Source organism: Grus americana, chromosome 21, assembly GCF_028858705.1.
Source record: "Grus americana isolate bGruAme1 chromosome 21, bGruAme1.mat, whole genome shotgun sequence".
NCBI lineage: Eukaryota > Metazoa > Chordata > Aves > Gruiformes > Gruidae > Grus > Grus americana.
This window is the reverse complement of record NC_072872.1, coordinates 9,181,570-9,205,211: the sequence shown is the minus strand read 5'-3', so window position 1 is coordinate 9,205,211 and position 23,642 is coordinate 9,181,570. Positions and strand designations below refer to the sequence as shown.

Genomic DNA, 23,642 nt, shown 5'->3' with positions numbered 1-23,642 from the left:
TGATCGCAAGGCAGCAGAGACATGGCAAGGAGCACTGTGCCTTCAAAAAGAGCTGATGAGAAGATGAAAGGAGAGAAAGGAGAGAGCAGTCTTTCAGAGAGATCACGTCAAAGGAATATTAAGGAAGCATGAAAAGGGTATCCACAACTTTTTCTTTCACCAAAAATGGTTTTGCACGCAGAAGCATCATGAAGCCCAACAGAGACGCAAGGGGACTGACTGCTGTATCCTATCGACTCCCGGCCAGAGTGGGTATCATCGAAAGCACTTTTCATGTTGCATCTCAGAGCTAAATCGATGCAAAAGACAATTTTGCTCTCCTGGCAGCACCATGTGCTCCCACCACGCTTATGTCTTCTTTCACAGCATAGCTCCACGTGCACACTTTGCACTAAAAACTAGGAACCTGAGGCAATTAAAGTGTGCCTGCTTAAAAGCTCTGTTCTGTAAATACCCAGCTGTTAGTGGGAGAGCCTCGTCTGGTCCTGCAGAAAGAATCCTTTCCAAAGAGATGCCCCTGCTGAAGGGGCACCGAGGTGGAAATCACCAGGGCTTCACGTCAGCTTCTCCCCATCACACCACCACCAAAGGAGAAGCCAAAGCTTGGGTCGGAGGAGGACACTGAAGAGTGTTACAGCAGTCAGGAGACATCTCAGCCTTTAGAAATCACGGCATTTTGAACATCAGAAAGGCAGGACTTTTTTCTTCCTTTCGACCTTGTTGCAGCTGCATTTCAGGAACGTGGGAGTTTGTCCTTTCAGTATCGCGGTCCATCTCAGCTAGGCTCTGCCTGCGACGCGCTCTGCATTTTTCTGCAGAAGCGAACCATCGGATATCCATAGCCTCTGACCGTGCAGAAATGGTAAATAGCACTTTATACCACCTTACGGTTCTCTTTGCTTCTGGATGTCCTTAGCTTTATGGCAAGCACTGAGTAACAGCCTCTACCAGGGGCAGAGACCATGCACGAACACGTTGCAAGAGTAAATAGCGCTAAAGGCTGTAGGTCCCACAGTGCCTCCACCACAGGTCATGAGCGCCATCACCACCGTCACTCTGATGGGATCCCGGACTTCAGACCGTTCAGTCGCTGTCCCAAGGTCACCCAGCCCATCTGCACCATGACACCGTGGGTCGGCACAGCGGCGTGCTCAGGATGCTGAACCAGGCCAGCGCCCGTTAGGGACCCCGTGCCATATTCTGCTGTCCTTCAATACGCACTTAATTGCATCATACAGGCTAAAACTCACTTCGGTAAAATGTGCTGGCGTAGTGGCAGCAGTTTATATTCCCGCTAGAAAAACCACAAAGGCTCATGATGCCAACAGCCTAACTTACACCTTGCTCCCCAACAATATGGGACCGATAGCCGGTGCCCACATACAGCACACGACCTTCAATGCTTTATTGCCCAGTCATTTCTATTTCACCCAAATGAAAAATAAAACCCCATTACTAAGCAAAAGTCTCAGGAATTTTTATGATTGTAATGCTTCCAATTTGTGTTGAAAAAGACCAAAATCCTCAAGCTGTCTGCTGCTCCTGCAGCCAGGGATGTGGAAGATGCTGCTGACGCAGCACAGCACAAGTGATCAGACTGGGATACGCTGCTCTGCTGGGACACCATAAAAAAAAGAAAAAAAAAAAAAAAAAGCCACCAAGGGAAGGTTTTCCTCTCTTTCCAGAAAAACTGAGGCAAAAAAATACAGAATGAACACCAAATTTCCGCAGGACAGCTGCAGACATCACATAAAATGTTTTAACTGATTTCCAGGCCTTGCTGCTTTCTGCCCACAGCTTTTGGACAAGCTGCTTTTTAGGAAGGGAACGCTCAGGGAACGTCAAGCATCAGCGTGGACATTAATAGTAATAAACAGCTGAAGATTCAAGTGTATCGGAAGGAAGAATATGGGAAAAAACTTTTTTATCAATTTTTAATTATTCAGCGAGCAGTTAATGAGCATACCATGTGAAACAGGTATCTGCCTACATATTGCTCTGCAATGCTTGTTAGCCTTAATTGGTTTGATCGGCCAAGATGAGTAGGAAAACACCAACAGGCTGAACACCCCATCCGCTCGTGTCCGTGCTCCCTGCCCCTCCCGTTTCCACAAGTGTCTTTATCAAGAAAATCTCACCTGTGCAAACGTTATTGGCAAACGAATGAGCTAATGAACATTCTTTGAGCAAACGCATAGGCTTTCTTTGAATATATGATCATAATTCATTTTTTTTATTCCAATTTTTCTATCATGCTGGCAGCACTCTGTTGAGGATTCCTGATCTCGCCTTGCTGTGACTGTTCCTGTTACTAAATTACTGCAGAAAGCAGGGAGTCATTCAAAACCCCAAATAAATTAATGAAACTCAAGTGCCTAAAATGCACATTTTCCCCATACTTAGGCAGACAATTGCAGAAAAGATGGCACTATGAGAAGTTCTGTCCTGTGTCACGAAGAACTAATATTTAGCCGCTGTCTAAATTCACAGAAAGTTTTTAGCATGATCCTATAGCACAGTTTATGTACTTCTGAATTAAGAAAAAGGGCAACACTTTTTTTTTAATGTACTACTTCCCATAACCACAGCACCTTAACACCAGCTCTAAAAAAAGATATCAGAATCTGCTAAAGGCAGGATGGAAAACGATGACTGTCCAACACACTCTGAGTCTCCGGCTGTACGGCACAAGTGTGGAAGAGAACAGGAGATGCATCGCTGTTAACGGGTAAAGATGAAGTCTGCCTCCGATCCCCTTCGCAAACAGCAGCCAGTCCCAGAAGCCTGGCAGCTAGATTAATTTTAAATTCCTGGGGTGCCAATTACCAACCCACAGAAGGGAATGCTGCATTTTGCTACTCAGCCGGGCCAATGTTTGAAAATTGTCTATATCTGAGAATCCACATTTCCCCTGCATTGGTCATTGTGAGTACCAACAGGTTCTCTTCCTTCCTTTTGCGTTGTCAGACAATCTGGTGCCATTTTGAAGGTCTAACCCCGCGCAGCGCGGGTGCTCGTGCAGGCACGTCCTGCTGGCAGACGAGCCAACAAACCCAGGAGCCTGGGGACCTGCCACGGCTCACGGCTCACACCTGAAAAGGCTTCAGCAGCGCCGTTCTGTCTGCACTTGGCCGACAGCTGGGGCACTGCTGCTTTCAGGAAGCTAACGGATAATGCAAAAAAATAAATATAAAAAAGTGCTACTGAAGCATCCTCCCTAGCACCCCTTGTACAGGTCATCTGCATCAGCCCTATCTTTGCTTGTCACTCAGAGCATGATCTTCTATTTCTAGAAATCAGAAAAGCAAAAGAAAAATATGAGAACCCAACATAGGAAAACACCACCACCACGGTCACGCTTCCTTCACTCAGCTCCAAGAGGTCCGTGTGAGAGGCTGCCAGCGCCCAGGGATGGATGGTCTCCTGCAGAGACACGACAATGCTTGCTCAGCAATTACATCTACTAAAAAAATTAAAGGTGATTGGGTGTTTAAAATCCATTATGAAGAAAGCTTAAAATGTCTCAAAAAAAGTAAACCCCTTCAGAATAGGGAGGAGGAGACCCCAGCTGTGATGCCTTCTATGGCAGGATAACTCCTCGTAGCAGGGACTGAGAAAACTGCGTTTTGCCTGCGGACGGTTCAAGCTGATGGTTTCGATGACGGCTTCAATGACGATTTTCGTTTCTTATCCCTTTGACTAGCCTTCAGGGAGAAGGCATGTTGTGTCAATCATAAATGACAGCGCAAAGTTGTTTAAGTAAGAAATCAGAGACCACCATATAATTAATGGCTACAGCACAGTATAAATGCACAAGAGAGACCGCGAGTCTCTCTGGCTTGTCTGAGCCGTGGCCTTTACGCTGAAAACGCCAGTCAGAAAAGATCAAGAACAATTGCGTGGGGATTTTCAATCAATATCTAACCTGACAATAGGATTTGGAGGAAGATCATCCCATAAAACACAGGCGGCATCACAGACTAATTGTATTTACTTCCTATTGACCAGACTCGCAGGCAGAGCACTCCATTTCCCAGGAAGGTACTACATGAGACTCTAAAAAAGTGAAAATCACCCATTTGCCTCTCTGAACTAAAAAGCCAAACCTTTTGCTGGAGATTAATGTTAAACATTGCCATGTCTGTACCTGTTTTGGAATATGAAAGTCATTTATCGGATGGTGTCGAAGTGGAAAACTCTGAAGGAGAGGCACAAAATACCTTCTCCCTCTCTCCTGGTTTCACTTGCCCCAAATTCACTGTGGAGCGGAACAGAAATGTTGTGCAGATGTTAGAAAAGCATCATCGGTTCTTGGCCAGCTCTTTTCTCTCCGGCTGCACAACCTTGAGCGCATGATTGAAGGATGCCCATTTATGCCTGGGAGATGCTGTCATGAATCACAGACCCCTATTCCTCCCACAGCGAAGGCACAACATGTCCTTGCTCCTGAATGCCAGTGTACTGCATCTACGATGAGATATCCTGCATCACATTTTACAAATGGGCTCATAAGAAACGTACTGCCCATCCGCTCAATGCAATCCAAAGCAATTATCAGAGCAAAGATACCTAAACATCGACACACCCCCCCTGAATGTGGACAAGCCAGACCTCAGGGCACACGATCCTATGGTGCTGCAACGCAACTCATTAGATATAACCTTGCTAACTGCCACACAGCCAAGTCCAGCAATAATTTGAGATAGCATGCAACAAAAATAAAAAGGAATACAAAGCTCACAATCAAAGAGGGGTGACCTATGAAGGGAGGACCTCCGCGGAGACAAGCACAGGCTGGCCAGCCCACAACGGAGCAGGATCTGGGGACTGCCTGTGGCTGGGGAGCACTCGGGCTACATGAGCATCGCTCAGACTGCTGGGTAAGGGGTTGAAATCACGCGAAATGATTCCTGATGGAAAGATGAGCAAAGCTAGAAAATCCTCCTTTGAAGGTAATGGAGAAAGCTTTGTGGTTTGGGAGCAAACCTCCCTAAAGGTGACAGCCCCATTTTAGGATGGAGCTCTGCAGTTTGATTTTGCATCATCTGTTCTTCTTGGGATCTCATAGGAAGGACTCTGCTGTCTGCCCTGAATTTCTTCAGAAACAGGGGCCTTCCTTAACATTTTCAGTTTATATGTGAAAACATTTCATGAGCCAAGCTGCCCTTCAGGGACGCTGGAAACCTCCCAGCACCTGCGGTGACTGCGCCTGGGCAGACTGGTGATGATGGGGGGGCCTGCAGCACCCTTCAGCCCTGGGCAGTACTGGCACCTCCCCGAACTCCCGGGGCAGCGGATGGAGGATGCTTTCACCAAGCCCCAGCCCAAACTCCTGTTCCTGAGTAGGCAAGAGCAGAGGAACCAAGTGACCTGCTATTCCACCCACCGTGGTCCCCTCTGCCTTCACGGGGACACCCAGGACTGATGCCGGCCCGGGAAGCACCACCGTGCCACGCCAGCGGTTATGCAGAGAGAATTCACGGTTTCCTTTGAATTCTCGTGTCACGCCATCCGTCATGGGCGCTGGCAGAGATGGATGCTAAACAACGATACAAGCAGCTGTCTGCTGCCCGGGGCAAACCGGAACGTAAGTTTAGAGGTTTTGCTCGGTTCAGCACACTGAACCGTGAACGTTTAATGGCTTCTTTAGGCGCACCTACGCCCCGCTCCCCCTCTTCCTGCTGCTCACTGCGTCCAACCACGGACGCAGGTTGGGACCCTGAGAGACTGCGGGGAAAAGCACTAAATGTCTGCAAGATCGACGTGGTTGTGCTGTGTTTTCCATGGAGTCACAGCTTTCCTCCATGGAGGTGAAATACCGCTCTCACTGCTGCAGCGAAGCGTTTTCCCCTTTACTTACACGTGGCATTTACACGCAGAGGATGCAAATAGAGCTGAGATGCACATAAACATCACAGAGAACGGTGACGTTTTGTGCACGTTCCCTTTGATTACGTCCACGGTGCGGACACCGTCCTCTGTGGGTCATGGGGCGTCTTTCATGCAGCAGCAACAGCAGCAGCGTCTTCTTTTTTAATATGGAAGTGCAATTGCAAAACCAGGGGGAAAAAGGGATTATTTCCCATTTGCTTCTTGAAACAGATGTCACTTTCCTCAGACCTGTTTGTTTTCAGGACTTCGGGGGGGTGTGTGTGTGTGTGTGTTTAATCTTTAAAACAATAATATTATTACAATGTGTCAAATGCTGTTTTTTAACAAAACAAAAGAAATTGCTTCCACTTTGTAAGCAAGGGTAACCAGTCAATAATATAAACAGCTCCGCAAATGCAGGCTTAGCATCTCCATCCAGCGAACGCTCACCCTGGGCAAACTCCCGCATGGGAACCCGAGCACACCCACCGCAGCCCAAGGAGCCCGGGGGGGGCATCGGGCCACGACCCAAACCCTGCAGAAATAAGAGGAAAAGTCCGCTCAACTCCTCCAGGTGCTTCACTGTGCCCACAACAGCCAGAATAAAAAGAATCATTTGAGTGACCCCAAAAAACTCCCCTGGGACTAAACACTCCACCAGAGGAAAGCAGATCCACCGCTGGAAAGCTGGCCACAAGGCTGACCTCAAACTCAAACCCAGCGCAGGGCGGATTTCTCTCCCGGTACGGCAGTCAGCTTCCCGAGCTCCTGTGCCCGCCTCGCTTCAGAACGGGAAAACACAACTGAAAACCCAAAAATAGTCTCACTTGGGCTGACTCTGTGTTTAGTGAACATTTGAGCTGGCATCGATCAGCTCTGTATTTGCTAGAGAAAATGTACCATACCTCTGAACGCAGACATACAACTGAGAAAATCCGTATCCCCTTCAGACAAATAAAATCCCCCCAAACAACGAAACAGGGGACCACCGACCTCCCCGGCAACAGTCAAACATGGCCGGACCGACTCGACCGGGTTACCGCCAGGGTGGAGGAACTTGTCGTCATCCTACCTGCAGAAGCCAGTAGCACCTTCTGTGAAACGTGGGGATGATGGAGGAATGGACGTAGCAGCCGTACAAGCACTAGGGACACAAAAAGAGAGAAAGCAAGTTGGGTTAGCGAAGGAAACCATCGCCCGAGGAGGCAGCGCCGGGGACGGGGGCGGCAGCGGGTTGTCCACAACCAGAGGACGTTGCTCTGAAGCTGGTTCAGGGCTGGTAATGCACAACACCAGATTATAGCACCTCCACGTTTGTTTCAAACATTGCTACAGGTTACCTAGGTTCATAAACTGAAAAAATTGCTGTCAGGTATTTTATACAGCAAAATGCCAAAACAGAGTTGCTTTTTTTTTTTGCTTCTTTTTTTGTAAATGAACTCTGCTGCTCTGATTAACTGAAATCAGTAAGGCTAAGGAATTCTTTCTGCAGGAAAAAAAAAAAAAAAGAATCGAATTTCCAGTATGTTAAAACTTTTCAACCCCGCTGTCAGTTGGAAGCTAAGCCCAGCACAAACCAAACACACAAAACTGTTTTTAATTTAAAAGATCCCAGTACAATTCCTGTCCACAAGATTTGTTTATTATTAAGAAAGCAATATTATTTTCTGACTCCGATGGCTTTTAATATAGCGCACATGGGGGATGGGCGCGCTTGTAATGATATATTCTCCCGTACCGAAGGTGATTAGTTTTCCTTAAATGTGAGATTGCAACAGCCCAGCAATCTGCTCACAGCTTTCTTCAATATTTCCCCTGAAAGATTGCGGGCCACGTATATTTTAAGCACAGCAGCATTCTGCCACTACATGAGGAAAAAAGAAATAAATCCAACTGCATAGGATTTTTAAGGGGAATTTCCTTTTTTGTTTTACTCCAGTGACTGCATCGATTTTGACGACTCTCACAATTAACGTGCTCCTCACTCGCTCGCAGCCCTGTCTGCGCCCTACCAGGGCGTCCGCACCAGCCCGGGATGCAGGAATCGTCACCGAGCATCCTCCCGGGCGCGGCGGCTGCAGGACAGGACAGCCCTGGCTCCGTCCACACTTCAGCAAGACTTTAAACTGTGTTAAGTGGGACCTAAGTGGATGGGACTGGAAAAAACTGATCGCTAAGTCACCACCCCAGTTGACTCGAATACCTGGTTTTGCAGATACGGATGCAAAGGCTGACGCGTGGCATCAAGGCTTTACCGGCGCTGGCGGGGGTGACCGTCCGTGCCATCCCCCAGCGCAGGACACCGGCCGTTCACACGAACACAAAGGGGCCGGTGAGTCTTCATTTGTAGTACTTCTCTCTGGAAAGCACCTCGCAAACTATGGGAACACGCTGCAAGCAGCAAGCTTGCCAGCCCCGACATCGCTAGCGTGCCCTGTAACAGGGCGAGCACGGAGGTGTGTCGTTAAACGCACACGCTTATCGGCGAGCACACAGGGAGGCCGGCGGCAGCGTCTCCTCCCCAAGATCACCGCTTGCAAGGTCGGCTTGAATTAGAAAGGATTTAAGGACTGCTGGCTGCTATCGCCAAGTTATTTTTAAAATACAAATGAGAAAGATTAATAATGTTTTTAAACGTGTCAAGGGTACATTCCACACTCAAAAAAAAGCAGGGAGGAAAAAAAAAACCTGCAGAAAATAATCCAAAGAAAAGCTTAACATTTAAATCCCACCACTCAGCCTGGGGAAAAGCAGATGCCGTTTGTTTAAGATAATCCCTGACAGCGACTCCTGCCTGCGCGGCACCGGGGGCTGCGTTAAAAGGTCTTCTGTGTTCAGTTCTGCTGACTTAGGGCTGGTCCCCCCGCTTCAGAAAGCGGCTTGGTAGGTGCAGCATCTCCCAGTCCGACCAGTTTCCCAGCGAGGACGGGAAAGCTGGTCTGGAGCATGCCGCTGGAGCAGCCTCCGCAACACCCACAGAGCCTCATGCGGTACAAGTCAAGATATATCAAGATCAGCACAGCCCGCTCGCTTCACAACCCCGATTTGCTGTGAAGTTAATCGAAACTTCACCATGATTAAAGCAAAAAATAACGACGAGCACTGATGCTGAGCTCCTTGGGGCTCCCTGCACTAGTAGGTAGGAAAGCTGCTCTCTATCTCCAGATCTGTCTCGCATATAATTCTAGAGGCGTTGATACAGAATTACATAAAAGCATCCTACCTCCACAAAACTGTTTTTCAACATTTCAGCAAACCATTAAGAAAACTCGTAACAGTTCACAGAATCTACAAAGCATCCAAAATACAGAAAGTGTTGTGGGTTTTTTATTTTTCTTTTCTTTTCCCCCCCACGCGGCACAACATGGGAATCTAGTTCTGGATTGACCTTCTGGGGCTGGATGTCCTAACTCGGGCAGCTGGGGTGGAGGAGATCCAGGCGTAAGCAAGCCCCCCAGCCCGGGAGAGACAGCGGGGAACTCTTCCTCATGGGCACCGTGTGCTGGCACCGAGAGACAACAGGGCTGCAGAGAAACGCACTGCGGTGGGAGAGACGGACCCTGGAAACCCAGCTTCTGGAGTAAAGACAAGATGAGTGATGGCAGCAATAAAAACTACATTAATTGTGGGATAAAAAGGCATAAAGAAATGTTTAAGATATAAATAGACACCTTAGAAATCAGAGCTTCGTTGTTTTGGAGGATTTTCAAGGTTAACGAGCGAAGCGCTGTTAGATGACACAAACCCCAAGGTTTGGTGGCACAGCGCACGCGGCGTTACAGCGAGAGGGTGCGTAGAGGCGAGTTCCTCTGCACAGGACTCACACACAACGCTGCAACTAATTAGGAGAATGGAATTACCTCCCTGGCTGGCCTTAGGAGACAGGTAACCAGGGCACGCTTAATGCCTTGAGCTAAAGGAGTCTTTAAAATGAATTCCTGCTCAAAACAGGCAAAAGGGGTTTCATTAGCTGGGGTTTCTTTCTTTTTTTTTTTTTTTATCGGGGAGGTAAAGAACGCGGAGGCCTGTGTGTCTGTGGCTATGTTAATGCCAGGCTGGGCGCTCAGCCAACGCATTAAGTGAAATCGAATTCCTGAAACCAGCTTTAATCAGCAGATTTTTAAGGTTAGAATGACTCTCTCCTCTGGAAGGCTTGCCAAGGTTAATTCTGTCCTGAGCAGGCTGAAGTAATGGGCTGGACAGGGAAGAACATTTTTTTCATGATTCTCTTTTAAGTTTACAAAATCTCCAGGAGAAAAGAAACGGCATTTCTGAAGCGTCTGAGGAGAAACGCCACTTCAGCAGCTTATTGACTTCTGTTTTGAGAACAGAGGCCGAGACGCGAGCGGCTGCCACGTCCCGCGGGAGCACTGCGGCGGAGGAGCCGGCACCAGCTTCCGCCCCGCGAAGCCCCGAGCGGCACCGGCCGAGGGACGCGGACACTGGCCCGCAGGGATCACCGCCGTCCCCGCTGCCGCGGCGGGACAGGGATGTCCATGGCGGCGTCGGCACGGTCCGGTGCTGCAGCATCGGTTGCCGCAGCACGCGGTCGCTGTTCGGGGAGGGGTGCGCTTGTCCTTGCAAATGACACGGCGTTCAGAGCCGGAGGGCGCACAGACGCTGCCCCGAAGTCCTGCAGCGGCGGGGGATCCCTCTCTGCGATGACAAACCAGCCGAGAGCGGCGACCCGCGCAGCTCCCCCGAAATCCCTACCTGCCTCCAGAAGTTCGTGGCTGTAAGCACCTTCGCTGCAGCCCCATGCTGCTCCCGGAGAGCCGGGCCCTGCCAGCTCCACTTCATCTTGCACCTTTTTGAAATCAATGGATAATTAAAGGGAAAAGGGCCTTCTCTGGGCAGAGGGGGAGAGTTGTTCAATTACAAGTGCCTACCCCTCCATTTATATGCAGTCTACATCTTGCGTTATCAGACTTCTGAAAACCGGACGGGGTGGAAATCAAAGTATTAGTGGATTTTTTTTATCCTGAGCTCCTTAAAGTGATTGTGGCTTCTTTAAAAATAATACAATAATGCTGAGGTGTTCTTCCTTAACAAGAACACCTTGGGGATGGAAATAGGAAAGCAAGAGAATCAAAAATTCAAGATAGGGTTGGACAGGCTTTGAAATTCTTCTCCCCGGTGAGTTACACTAGTGGATATTTAAAAAAATAAAATAAAAACCGCCTAGATTTTGTTCAGATTTTCACACTGAATTCCCAATTCCCTTAATAAGAAGCTAAATCAATCTTTAGAGAACAAACCACGTAAGACCTGTGGCTCTAAATTATTAAAACATACTCGAGTAATTTTATGGTGTAAGGTTTCCACTTCCAATACCCCAGCAGCCTGCAGACATCACAAGCAGGATCCGTACAGCTGTTTTGGGAGAAGGACCGTGCCCTCTGCCCGCGGGCTTACGGGGATGGACCAGGCTCCTTGCTCGGTGCCACGGGTGCACGCTCCTGGCACGGTGCCTTTCCCAAACAGCAACCCCCAGAGCGCCGGCATCAGAGATGTCCCCCTCCTCCCAAGGGGCAGCTGTGTTGGCGTCCTTCTCCCCGCCAGCCAGTTTTTCAGATCCTCCTTGTTCCTTTCGGAGAGGAAAGAGAGGGAGGAAGGAACATTGCCAAGAAAGGGCACGCGTTCCCTGTGAGAACCCGAATGGCACGGGATTTGCACCGAGATCCCTAAACAAACAGTCTTTTCAAACGAACATGCTCATGGCAACAGCAGTAAAAAAATGCCCCAAATAATGGAATCTGACTACCAGCCAAGTGAAATCCAAAACATTGTTTAAAAAAAGGAAAAAAGCATGAAATCATGTAAATAGAGGATATGAAATTCCATAGGAAAAGGCTCCCGAATCAAGCCAACCTGCAAAAGAAAGGACTGCTGCCTACAGCCACCCGAGGCATGGGAGAAGCCAGAAGCCCAAGAAGCACCGGTCACCAAACACCCGACGCGAGGGAAGCCTCAGGCCCCTCAAGCTGCCTGGACACGGGCTCCAACGCGTGCCGGCTTCTGCCGAGTCCTCTGCTCTGCAATGGCGTGACGAGCAAAGGCAGGCGCATCGCTGGAAGCTGCTTCTGGTGCCGCTTGCCCTAAAATCAAACGTAACGTTTCCCACGGCCCGCAGCAGGACGTCCAAACCCCCGGTAGGAACATAATACCAATGTTTAATGAACCAGCGACGGGGACAAAAACCGCTTCAATGGCCTGTGACACCAGGAGTGCGGGAGGATGGAAAGCCGCTGCCGCCCTTAGCTCTCGTGGTGGTGTCGAGCGGCGTGCGCTCAAGATGGCAGTTAATCGCATCCCGGTACAGCACCGTACTGCGCGGGATCTCCTTCTGTAATTACACCGACGACTTCAGAGCTCCTCCACCAATTTCCATCAGGGAACAGCATTCTGCTTGCAGCGGCAGCGCTGCTGCCGTGGATCGAACCTCCGGGGAAAGCCAAATGAGGTGGTAGGTTCGTTCTTCTCATCATCCTGATAACAGGGTACAGGTCTAAATTAGCGGCTGTATCTGAGCCCAATCAAGCTCTGCCCTTAGCCTCAGCCTGCCCGTTCCCTGCGCAGCCACGCACCGCACCGGGAAAGGCACAAGGCGGGAACTGCAGCCGTGCGATAGCACGCAGGCTGCATCCGCTACAGGTTTCTCAGACGTGGAAGGGAAAAATGGAAAAGCAGCTTGTAAGTTCTCATATCAGTGCCCATCGATGCAGTAACCTGTTTCAGAGATATCAGCCAAAATGCAACAACAAAACCCACTCTCCCATCCCCATTGCAGACTGTTCCGTGATCTGTTCATATAGATGCCACCGTTACCGGTTCTTTTCACCAATTTTTTCATATCCCATCAGAGACACTATCCAAACTTCTTGAAATCCGATTTCTCTGGATTTCATACAAATCACGATCAGAGGAATTTGTTAGCTGTTTGTAGTAATGCATTTGTTTTACATGCAGGAGCCATTTTCCATCTGCGTCTGTGACAAGTACCCACAAAACTGTGGAAAAGCAAGGCAACTAAAAGCCGAGCCTCTAACGCGAGCTGCCTCTTGGCCACCAAATTAGCAAGCATCAGGGAAAACCCTCAAATTTTACGTGTGTCACCTCTCTTTTCAAACAGACCTGAAGTAAGCGCCCTCCGAGATCGGGTTATCTTGTAGCAGATGGTCCTTCCTTCAGGACAGGGATGCTAAAGGCACGGACACGTTCCAAATCCATTTAAACATCAGATTAGGCTCACCCCTGTCAGCCGCAGGAGCTGGGAGACAGCAGCGGCTCCCGCCTGCTCCATTAATCAAAATTCAGCGAGAAAAGCCAACGTGCTGCTATAAAACCCCCTGACTCGATGCCAACACCACGCACAGGGAACCTAATGCCATCAATCTTACTTCTCCTCCCGCGGCAGTGAGATGCGGCTGGGGAGGGGGGAGCAACGATGGGGGCTCAGCCAAGCGAGCGGAGAAGCGGGTTTTGACAACTCTCGTAGGGCAGAGCGATGCACGGCGACACCAAATTGAGGGGGACGCGACAAGAAACCGACCTCAACGTTTCGCCATACGGATTGGCCACGGTTCAGCATTTTACAATAGCAAAGTAACCGTGGCTGAACCCTGCAGCGCTGAGAATCACCCCGGGGGGCAGGTGGGCTGCACCTGGAGGTCTTATTCTGATCTAAAACGGGAAAAAAGCATCATAATGTAGGGAGGCATCCAAAATTTCCCATTACTGCAGCAAATCTTCAAATAAAACACTGCTAAACATGTTTTCTCACTCTGATGTTAGTGAAACAGAGACGTTAGACAGGTTGGGATTTTCCTCTGACGTTTATAGATAGCAACTTTGATTCAGCAAAGTGCAAAAAACGTGCTCAGATCCCAGCACTGATCTGCACTATTGGCACAGTTTGCTTTTTATCAATGTCAACAAAAACTTAAGCAATTGCTTACAGTTTGCCAGTTTGAGTCCCTACATACTGACAGCAGATCTCAAAAATACCTTAAAATTTCCATGTGGTTGCAAAATCCCGGAGAATCCAACCCTTCATTTTTGGGCTGCATCTGGCGCGGCTGCAGCATCACAGCGTACCCCTTTGCAGCATCGAAGCACTGGCTGCCGCTCAGGCATTCCGCCTGCTGCAAGAATTTTGGTTTTAATCCTACTGGCTCTTTTTTTGAGGTGTTTCAAACCCTCCTGATGCCCTTGATGTCACCAGCAGTTATACCTAGATAACGGTTTCTGGATTGAGCCCAGGGACCTTGTTTGATGGTTAATCAAGGGAAGAGAGGTTACCACAGCCTCAAACTCTACAGACAAGCTCTATTCGTTGCAGGACCTTGTCACTTCTGGTAGCTGTTGTTATCAAATATCGTTCTGTTTACCTCAGGACTTGTTAGAAAGCAATTTTTGAAAAGTTCAATATTTAATGAAATACTTAAATGTTTAATGGGTTCTTTTTCAAACCCTGTTTTCCCTCTGTGGAGTTCTGCAGTCACTGCAAGGATTGCAGATTTTAACTTTCTTACTGTTAGAAGAATCGTTTCTAAGGACGTTGGCTAATGGTCAGAAATCTGCACACGAGGTGATGCATTTTAGCATCTTCCGTTGATTTTTCCAGTGAATGCTATTGCCCGTAGGTCTACTCTTTAGACTCTGTATGTAATACATTGATACATGGAAGAGATGCTAAACCGCGTTACCTGTTTGATACTGAAGGATAGCAACATTTCCTCTTTTACCACATAGCTGGGTTTTTTCCCTAGCCCGAAACTGGAGGAATTTGGTGCGCTGTTGCTGAAGTTCGCCACGCAGGCGATGCAGGGAGAGGTGCCACGTTGGAGAGAAAGAGGACAGGGGGACGCGCCAGGTATCAGACCCTTAATTTTTTGTTCTGGTAATTCTTTTACTAAGAATTCTTTAAATATTTATGAAAAGAAATGCATGAGGCCAGTTCAACAAGAAACGATAGGTTTAATCTCAGCGTGCTCTGCAGCAATCCTGCCTGCTGCTCTGCACCAAGAGCAACGACTCGCAGGGCCACCTAATCCCTGGCGGTGGAACTCCAGCCCTGCTGCAGCCGGTGGGGTTCAATATCTTTCCTAAGTCGCCGAAACCACGTCCTGTGCTAAAGCATGAGGTGAAAAGCACAAGGCGCTATTTCTCCAAAAAGTGAATGTTACACAATGTCTCTACAAGCACAACATTCGATAGGAATTTTCTGTTATTTGTGATGCTGTCAACTGCAAGACGATTCAATAGAGGCTGCCCACGCTAGCCTGCTACTTGATTCCTCGAATTGATATCAGCCATGCACTTGCAACTGGGTTATCCTTGAGTTTTGACTAAAACTAACCTCATAAAATCTTTCATGAATTACGTAAGAAACAAAATCCACAACCCAGTCCTGCTGTAGATCATTGGTATGTAGCCCCGCACGCCCACCTGCAGCAGCTGCCTGTTCATAAACACGTATTTCTTTATTAAGATGGGGATACCTTAATCTCAGTCTAATTTTACCTTTAGGGAAGCTATATCCCGAGGCTGCCAGGAATGAAAACCCTCCAGATGCAGCGGTGTAATTTGTATTCAAAGCAGCGGGTCTATCTGTCAACATGTTTGTCTCCCCTATCTGCCAACTCTTATTTATAATCCCATTCAGATTAATGAATGACAGTAGTTCTCATCACAAGAAATTTGATTAATCACTTTAAGTGCTTAATCACCCCGGCCCTGGTGAGAACCGTACAGGAGGGACGCTGCCTGGATAGGGACAAAGTTGTGAGACGCAGGAGGAAATCGCCACGATTTCCCTTGGGGACAATTCAAGCGGGGAGCATGCACGGAATCCTCGACGGGATTATGAGCTTTCCAGGAGCCGAAAGTTTCCTTAGGGCCAGCAGTCACAGCAAATTAGTCACGAACTATCCTTTTCAAACCACCGCCTAATCTGACACAAAGAGCTTCCTTCACACTACCCGCCTCATTACCAAACCCAAAACCCATCAATCACAAGGAAAAAAACCCCCGTGGGGCATGACCTTGATGATGCAGTCAGGCATCCTGGAGGCCGCTGGACCACTCCGAACCAGGTGATAACCCAGCCGGGCATCCTGCTCCAAAGTAATTCCTGCCCATCGCTTTCCTGTACCACAGATCCCCACGGCTTGGCGACCGCCAGCTTGAATATTCTAGAAACATCTCCAGAGTTTTCTGGAGACCTGGGAGATGCTTCAGATGATGGGTAAGAGCAAGGCTGAGTACAAATCACTGATTTCTAGGAGGATGATCTAGGAGAGAGGCCATGCAGTATGAACACTGCTCTGACACTACTCTCGTGGATGCTCTGAATGACATGATAAACGCCCCAAAATGTAAAACATCCAAACCTCAAGAATAACGTCATCTTCTCTTCCATGAAAGAGAAGTTTAAGGGGAAGTACCCCTCTTCGCTGGCAGACAAGATACATCTGAACTTTATGACAGAGAAACAGGCGTTCATCATGAACTGGCTCTGGATACTAAGATAACTGGCATCTTGCGAATACACCAGTCAATATTGCTTCAAAATAAGCAACAGCTGTCCTGCTGCCAAGCCTCATCTCGTGGCTGCTCACTGGAAATTAAGATCAGAGTCTCCTGGTCATGGTCTTCAGGAATTGAAGCCCAGCGCTATTAAATCTTTGCATCAGCGATCTGATGACAAATGGGGAATTGCTGCAAACAAAAGTTAAAGTGACCAAAGGAGCGTGGAAGAGCAGGCAGCGCCGGCAGGGTCGTCACGCAGAAGGAACAGGATGTTTTCGGAAGATGAACTCCCTTCAAGGAAAACGAGCGCCTGCGTAACCGTTTCTCCAAGATGGAGGAACGTCTCTTGGAGGGCAATGAGGGCTCTGGAAAGGATTGCACAGCCACAGCTTGCACACCGCTTCATGTGACAACCGTGCAACGCCAGGGCGAAGGGAGATAATCTGCATCTCAGATGCATACTCGAGGGATGCCAGAGAGAGGAAGGAAACCAGACATAAAAAGAAACAAACAGACTTGGTGTCTGCAGCTGAAAAGCTGGAGGTGGCATAAAGAGAGGACCAGAAAAAACATATTGCCATGGCAGAGCTGGAGCACAGCTTGTTTGGTTTATTTTAAAAAAAAACTAAGGCAAAAAGTTCACAGTAACTAAATACCAAAAATATTCATGGAGAGAATTGCCTACTTAGTGACTAGCCTAGGAGAGAAAGACAAAGAAACAAAAGTTTAGGAAACAAGGCTGAACAAATTTAAATTGAAAAGGAACTACCCATTTGCAATAGAATCATAGAACGGTTTGGGTTGGAAGGGACCTCAAAGATCATCTAGTTCCAACCCCCCTGCTACGGGGGCAGGGACACCCTCCACTAGACCACGTTGCCCAAAGCCTCCTCATAGCAAGGGTTCCTTACTAGAAGAGGCTCTGGGAGAGGTGGATGGTCTCACCTCCACCTCCTGCTCCCACCCAGCTGCCCCCGAGACGCGCGCTCAGCGTCCCCACGCGTCGTCTCAACTCCAGCAGCTTGTGCAACGCACGTTTCCCCAGGTACGAGGGTTTCGTGACTGTCACCACAAGGTTAGAAGAATTGCGAGCTGGAAAATCGTGGAGCATATTAACGTCAGACTGAAATATGACCACAACGCACAGAAGTATTTTATATTTATTCTCTTTTAGAAATGTTATAAAGACAATATAATGAGAACGTTGCAAACAAGTCAAGTGTTTTCCTCCTAATCTGGCAATAAAAATATGTCACAGAAATGCCTAAAATCGTAATAGGAGAAAAAAGCAACAACAAAAAAAGGGCTAGGCTATGACAGGATTTAGCTGTGATTTTACTCGAAGGCTTTAATCACGTCTACCACAACATAAATGGAAAATCAGGTACAAACCTGTACGAACTATTAATGTCTGTGTTGGTCCTCTCAGCTGTTAGGGGGGGCTGAGACCAAACAGATTTGGCAGAGGTTAGTGAAGATAGGTAGAGGTCTAAATATGCTTATATCTGAGGAAGTGTTGCACAAAGAAAGGATTATTGAGCTGGTTTTAGTGGAGACAGGACTGAGGTAGCAAATGCACAATTATAAAAAGATTTAGAAAGCGATTAGTCATTCCATTTTAACATCTGCTGTAAGAAAAGAACAAAGGGTTTCTTGATTAAATTAATGTCTGATAAACTTAGAATGAACAAAGAGGAAATAATTTTTTTTTTCAGGGGACAGACAGGCTTTGGAAGTCAGCACTGTGGAAAAGGGGGAGTTCGACATTAGAGATGGATTGCAAAGGGCTGAATAATTAAACGACTGGGAGCGCAGCAGAGCTACGCCGAAAGCTGGGCAAGAGGCATCGGCAGGGAGAGCACCGATTCCTCTGCTGACCTCGGATCTGGATTTCAACCTGTGTTCCTGTCGGGACGCCCTCGGCTGCGCCCTGTTCAACAGGGACACTGGGAGAGAGCAGGGCAGCAAATCCCACGGGACACCCAACGAGTGAAAAGCGAATACCGGGTCTGTGGGAAAGAGACCAGGACGGGCTCGGAGCGAGAACATCAAATATCCACTAATTGCCATCAGCCCGCCGCCGCCTCAAGCCCAGCTGCCTCCACCGCGGCCATCGTACGGGCAGGTTGCACAGAAGTTCGAGAAGTTTTTATTATCAGGCTAAGTCTCTTTTTCAGAGGGGGGGAGGAAGAAAAAGACCATTTCAGCATGGGGAAACCAGACAAAGTCATGGAGAAACACAGGCTAAGCCAGTATTTTTTGCACGTGTGCGACATCAAAAAGCCAGATCTGCAAACAACCACGGTGGGGTGCAGGGCACAGGGTACGATCGCATATCTGATGCATTCGCTGCCTTTCAGATTCGGGTAAACTAAGACAAGTCTAACAAATGCAACTTATATCAAATATATAAATATCTAAAAGGACGTTTGGGAGCTATTAATTATACATGCAGTTTTATCTTGGATTAATTTTGTGCTGGAATGGACCAGAAGCCTTAGCCGAAATCTTGTTTTGGCAGCCTCTCCCATGCAAAATTAGCCCTGGAGTTATTGCGGTACACCGTGCCTACGCAAGGACACGTTCAGCTGGTTTGCGAGATACTTGGTTCCTCGGTCCTGTTCTCTCTATGCCTCTTACATTTAAAACCAGAAGCCACTGAAGTCAGCGTTTCAGCGATCAACACGCAGTCTTCTCCATCGGGTGACTTCTAGTTCTTTGCAAAGGTGGCATAATTCACATTACAGCAGCAGAAGTATCGAGTGGAAAGTGAGCGTGGTTGTGGGGAGGCTATCTGCACTCCATCAAGGAAGCTTCAGAAGTGGATATGCCTTTCCCCTTACAGCTCTTGAATTCTGAAAGCTGAATCTAAGCGCATGGAAAACTTGGACCTGACCTCCAAACCTCCTTCCAATGAATCCCTTAATTAAACAGCATTTACACAACCTAAAACAAATTATTGCGTATGCCAATACTAAATCTTCCCTTTCCAATTTAAAATCCTTAGAGCTTCACTATCGCTCACAAGCAATGGCAGGAGCTACAGTAAGCAAGCTCTCAGGAATGTCTTTCTGGACAAGTTGCTGTAGAAATAATAAGTTTATATTGCTTGCAAGCAACTTATAAATATTTCATTCCTGTCCCAAAAACCCAAACAGCAAAGCATTAATGTCTCAACATTAGTGTGTCTAAATTTACTGAAGTTCACCACCAGCAAACAGCTGAGTGTTTTTGACATTCAATAAGCAGCAAAAAGGTCAACGTTTTACTTGTATTAATTTTTTATCAGAGAATGGAAAGCTCATTTTTGTGACAGATAATGAATGTTGGAAGAGGTCTGCTACAGCAAGATACGCAAGACCAGTGTGTCCTCTATGTGAACAACGGCAGAAGTCAGAGACCTTCCTCCTGTCTTCCTGAGGTGAGGTGACCTCTGAGATTTTGCCAGTTCTTGCTCTGGCCTCTGAAGGGTTCTTCAGGACTACTTAACAGTTATGACACAGTTGGACTTGATGATCGCAGAGGTCTTTTCCAACCTTAAAGATTCTATGATTCTATGACACTTGGACTGTTGAGCAAGGAAAATACGACTCTAAATATCTTCCATGTGCCCTGAGATGTTATGGAGGATACAAGCAAAAATTGCAAGCTAAGAGCAAATTTTCTTCTCATTTGTAAAATAATAGTAATTTCTATCACTGGTATTCAAAGTACAGATGTCTAAAGAGGCTTTGTCTACACACTGCCAACAAGAAGCCTATTTGCATTCTTTCAGGCGGAACGGGACTTCAAGGTGGAGACATCTTGGACCTTAGGTCTGGGCCGTCCCTTTCCTCCCGCCCTTTGGGCTGCTCAGCCGGGGGGCACCGCAAAGAGCTGGCCCTCGCTCTTCTGCATGGACTGTTCTCCTCGAAGAGACACTTGGGGAGTCCCGCCACACATCGCCCACGTAGCACCAGCTACCACGTGGCCCCGAGACCTTCAACTCCACTGTGCTGGGACTGCGGACCTGCCGCTTGGTAAGGATGCTCCCGGGCTTGCTCGGCTGCAGCAGCAACGACCAGATACCCACGGCAAAGGCACATCGATTAAGTACGTAATCTGCAGTGTCTCCCGTACACAAACGTGACATGAAGGGATTTAATTTTGCTTTAACTAACTTGTCACTAGCATCCAATTATAGAACCGGTGGGCTTTGCTGATTAATTATGGATTAACTAGATGCAAGCCTTCACACAAATTAATCGTATAAACTCTGCTCACACAGATGGGAGCTTACACATCCCTCTTCAACCTTTTCTATTTTTTAACTAAGAAGCTGTAAATGCTAACAAATAGCACCAATCAAGCCCGCAGGTTATTTAGCAGGTAATGAGGGTTGCAAAGTCCCCCGTCACGTCACTGGAGGTCACCCAGCCCTCGCTGCTTGGAGGTGACCGCAGCAGCGGGGTGCTGACCCAGCTCCGGGTGCAGCCACCCCCAGCTCTTCCCCAGGCTGCAGGGTCCCGCCGTGCCACCGCCGCCGGTGACGGTGCACAGGGAAGGAGACCCAGGCAGTCGCAGGGCATCGACAAATGAAAGTCAAGTGATTAGCTGGCAGTTTCAACAGTTTTGCTTTTAAAGTGCTTTCCGCATATTTTTTCTCAAGAAGAGCAAGACGGCGCTGATGATATTTGACAAAACAGGATGCCGAATCATTTTTAGTACACCACCACTTCTCACGCAGAGGGAATCTTCCGTCTTCCCCGTCGCAGCCAATTAAAACATTCAAAACATATCTTCTAGGCTGATAGTGATTAGAAAAGACTGCGAGACTTCAGAAAATAAACTTTTAAGCTTTATGTCATTAGGTCTGTTCTTTTCATCCCCGTTTCTCAGACTGGTTTACTGGGTATGACAGATCAGTGTTTTTCTCAACCCAAACAGTTTTTTCCTTGAACGTGAGTACAAAGTACAGCTTCGCTACTGTAAACAGAAAAGACGTTCTTCCTCTAGAGCAGCAGCAGCAGCAGGACGCGTGTGCTGAACTGCGGCTCTGAGTCCCGTCTCCCCTGCTCCTGCCAACAAGGTGCTCCGAAAAACCTCCCTCCGTTTGCAGGGATGGACGCTGCTGGCCTGGGGTACAAAACTGTTGGAGAAGAGCCTTTCCACGTTACTGCTGTTCTTCCCGCTTCCAGCAGGACAGTTTAATTCTCACAAGAGTAGCTCCGAGGTCCTCGTTTCCCCCACCGCCTGCAAAGGCTGACTTCTGTTTCAGAGGGACGCTCTTTGTTCTCAGCTCCCCCAAGGTGAGATGCATGGGTCTAATTAAAGGATGTCACCTGAGCAAGAACTGAAATGTTACTTGAACATGAAATTACTTACTATTTCAGCTTTTTTTTAAGATTGAAATGGTGAAATGCCTTCCCTTGAGAGCAGTCCCCTCTTACAAAACTGGATCATACAGAGAAACTTCAAATGCTTTCTAAAATTTTCACTGGCTAAATACAGCTCAAAAGAAAATCAACACTTTCACATGCAATTCTTAGCACCCAGACATTCACGGTGCCAAACAGATCACAGGAAGATTCAGAGCGACACGTGTAAATTTAGACATTGTTTGTAAACAGAAGTTTTTCAGCGTTTGGGAGAAAAGGCATGAATACGCGCTCATATACTTGTTTACTGCCAAGATAAAATGCTTCATTGAGACTGACCATGCACTGAGTCTTATGTAAGCCGGCTGCAGCACAAAAATCGAAAAGCAATATTTTCTCAGTCACTGAAACCAACTCACGTTCAAGATTGAAAGAAAAGCAGAAGAAAACACAGAAAATCCTGGGTTGCTCGCTTCCCCAAACCGCATGTTAACACCGCAAACAGTGTCATTAAAAATGAGTCCCATGAGTGGACAGAAATCTGTTCCCTCAGCCGGCCAATTCATCACTTTTATCCAACACGTTGCCTGTAGGTTTACAAATCACAAGGAATTTACCAAGTGTGCTTTCATAAGTAAAAGCGGACAATAAATCATCATCATACCGAAGCCACTCACGTAACACACACAGTTTCATTTTCATGCCAAACTTCATTATTGGTAACTGTCAAAAAAACCCCACCACCAACCAACAACACCCCCCCCCCCCCCGCCTGAGCAGCCTTCGAAAATAATGACACAGTATTAAGGGCAGATATTAATTCAATTATTCACCTATTCTTTCTTCTCTCAACCCATGCTGAATCTGAAGGGGCAAGAGCACAGCCCCCACAGAGCCCAGGCTGCACTTTGCTTCAAAGAGCTTTTAAAAAGAAATGAGTTTATTTGCATTAAGCCTAAGGGTCTGAAGGACAGGGACGTTCCCTCTGAAACCCCTGCCACCGCTCTGCGGTTGCTGCTGCACCTCTGCAAACTTTTGATAAATCCTCTTCTGAAACTGCAATTAGCACCTTCTGCAGGTCGCCCCACAAGATTAATTTTCTGAGCACAGATTAATGAAAATGCATACAGAAGTGTTTAGAAAAATATTTTCTCTATTAATCTCCATCAGCAGCAGATTACCAGCAGGGCTGCTAATGAAGACGTTATGTCGTTAAGGTGAAAGCAGACAGGGAGAAGGACAGGGACACTCTCCCAGGCGCCGTCGCGGTGCCTCTGACGGGGACGGCTCTGTCACCGTCACGTCCCAGGATGCTACTTTGCCCGAGATTTATTTGGATTTAGAGCCACATGCAAGAAGAGCAAAACTTTTAGGCTGAAGAATCACAGTGTGAAGCCACAGCCCCTGCAGAACCCCACTGCGTATTTAAGTTAATTTAGAGGACAAAATGCCATAAAGCATTCCTTTATTGGGAAACAAGTGGCATCATTCCTTAAAAACTCAGTCTTTGCTTCTTTAGGTTTTTTGTATGTTTGTTTTGTTTCAAGCAAACCCCCAAGATAAATGAATCGGGGCCTGAGCAGTCACCAAAACCGCTGACAGGGTCCTGCCCGTGCACGGATTCACACCTCAAAGGAGGGAGCTGCCCAGGGAACCTGCAGCTGGGCACAAGCCCCTGGAGCTGCCGGGCTCGGCATTCCCCAACAGGAGCTCAAACCAACACGTTTTAAAATCCCCAGCCCACCCCAAAAAAAAATTATCTATCAACAGCAGATGCTCTTTTACTTTTGTTTTAAAGTTTACACTTAGGGCTTAGAGGGTCCTTTTCCAGGGAACTTTTCTTTTCCGTACACGAATCTCAAAGTGATGTTTAACAGAATC

At 47.6% G+C, this 23,642-nt stretch overlaps 1 protein-coding gene across 10 annotated transcripts in view; it reads right to left on the bottom strand.

Annotated features, from left to right (window-relative positions):
* CAMTA1 (calmodulin binding transcription activator 1) overlaps positions 1-23,642 on the bottom strand; it is a 299,381-nt gene that overhangs the window by 126,491 nt on the left and 149,248 nt on the right. For all 10 annotated transcript variants that reach the window (XR_008580122.1, XM_054849895.1, XM_054849894.1 and 7 more), the window contains one exon: positions 6,944-7,015. Coding sequence is in view for 9 of the 10 variants with exons in the window: in XM_054849895.1 (XP_054705870.1) it covers positions 6,944-7,015 (72 nt within the window). In the remaining variant the exon portion in view is untranslated. The remainder of the gene's footprint in view (positions 1-6,943; positions 7,016-23,642) is intronic.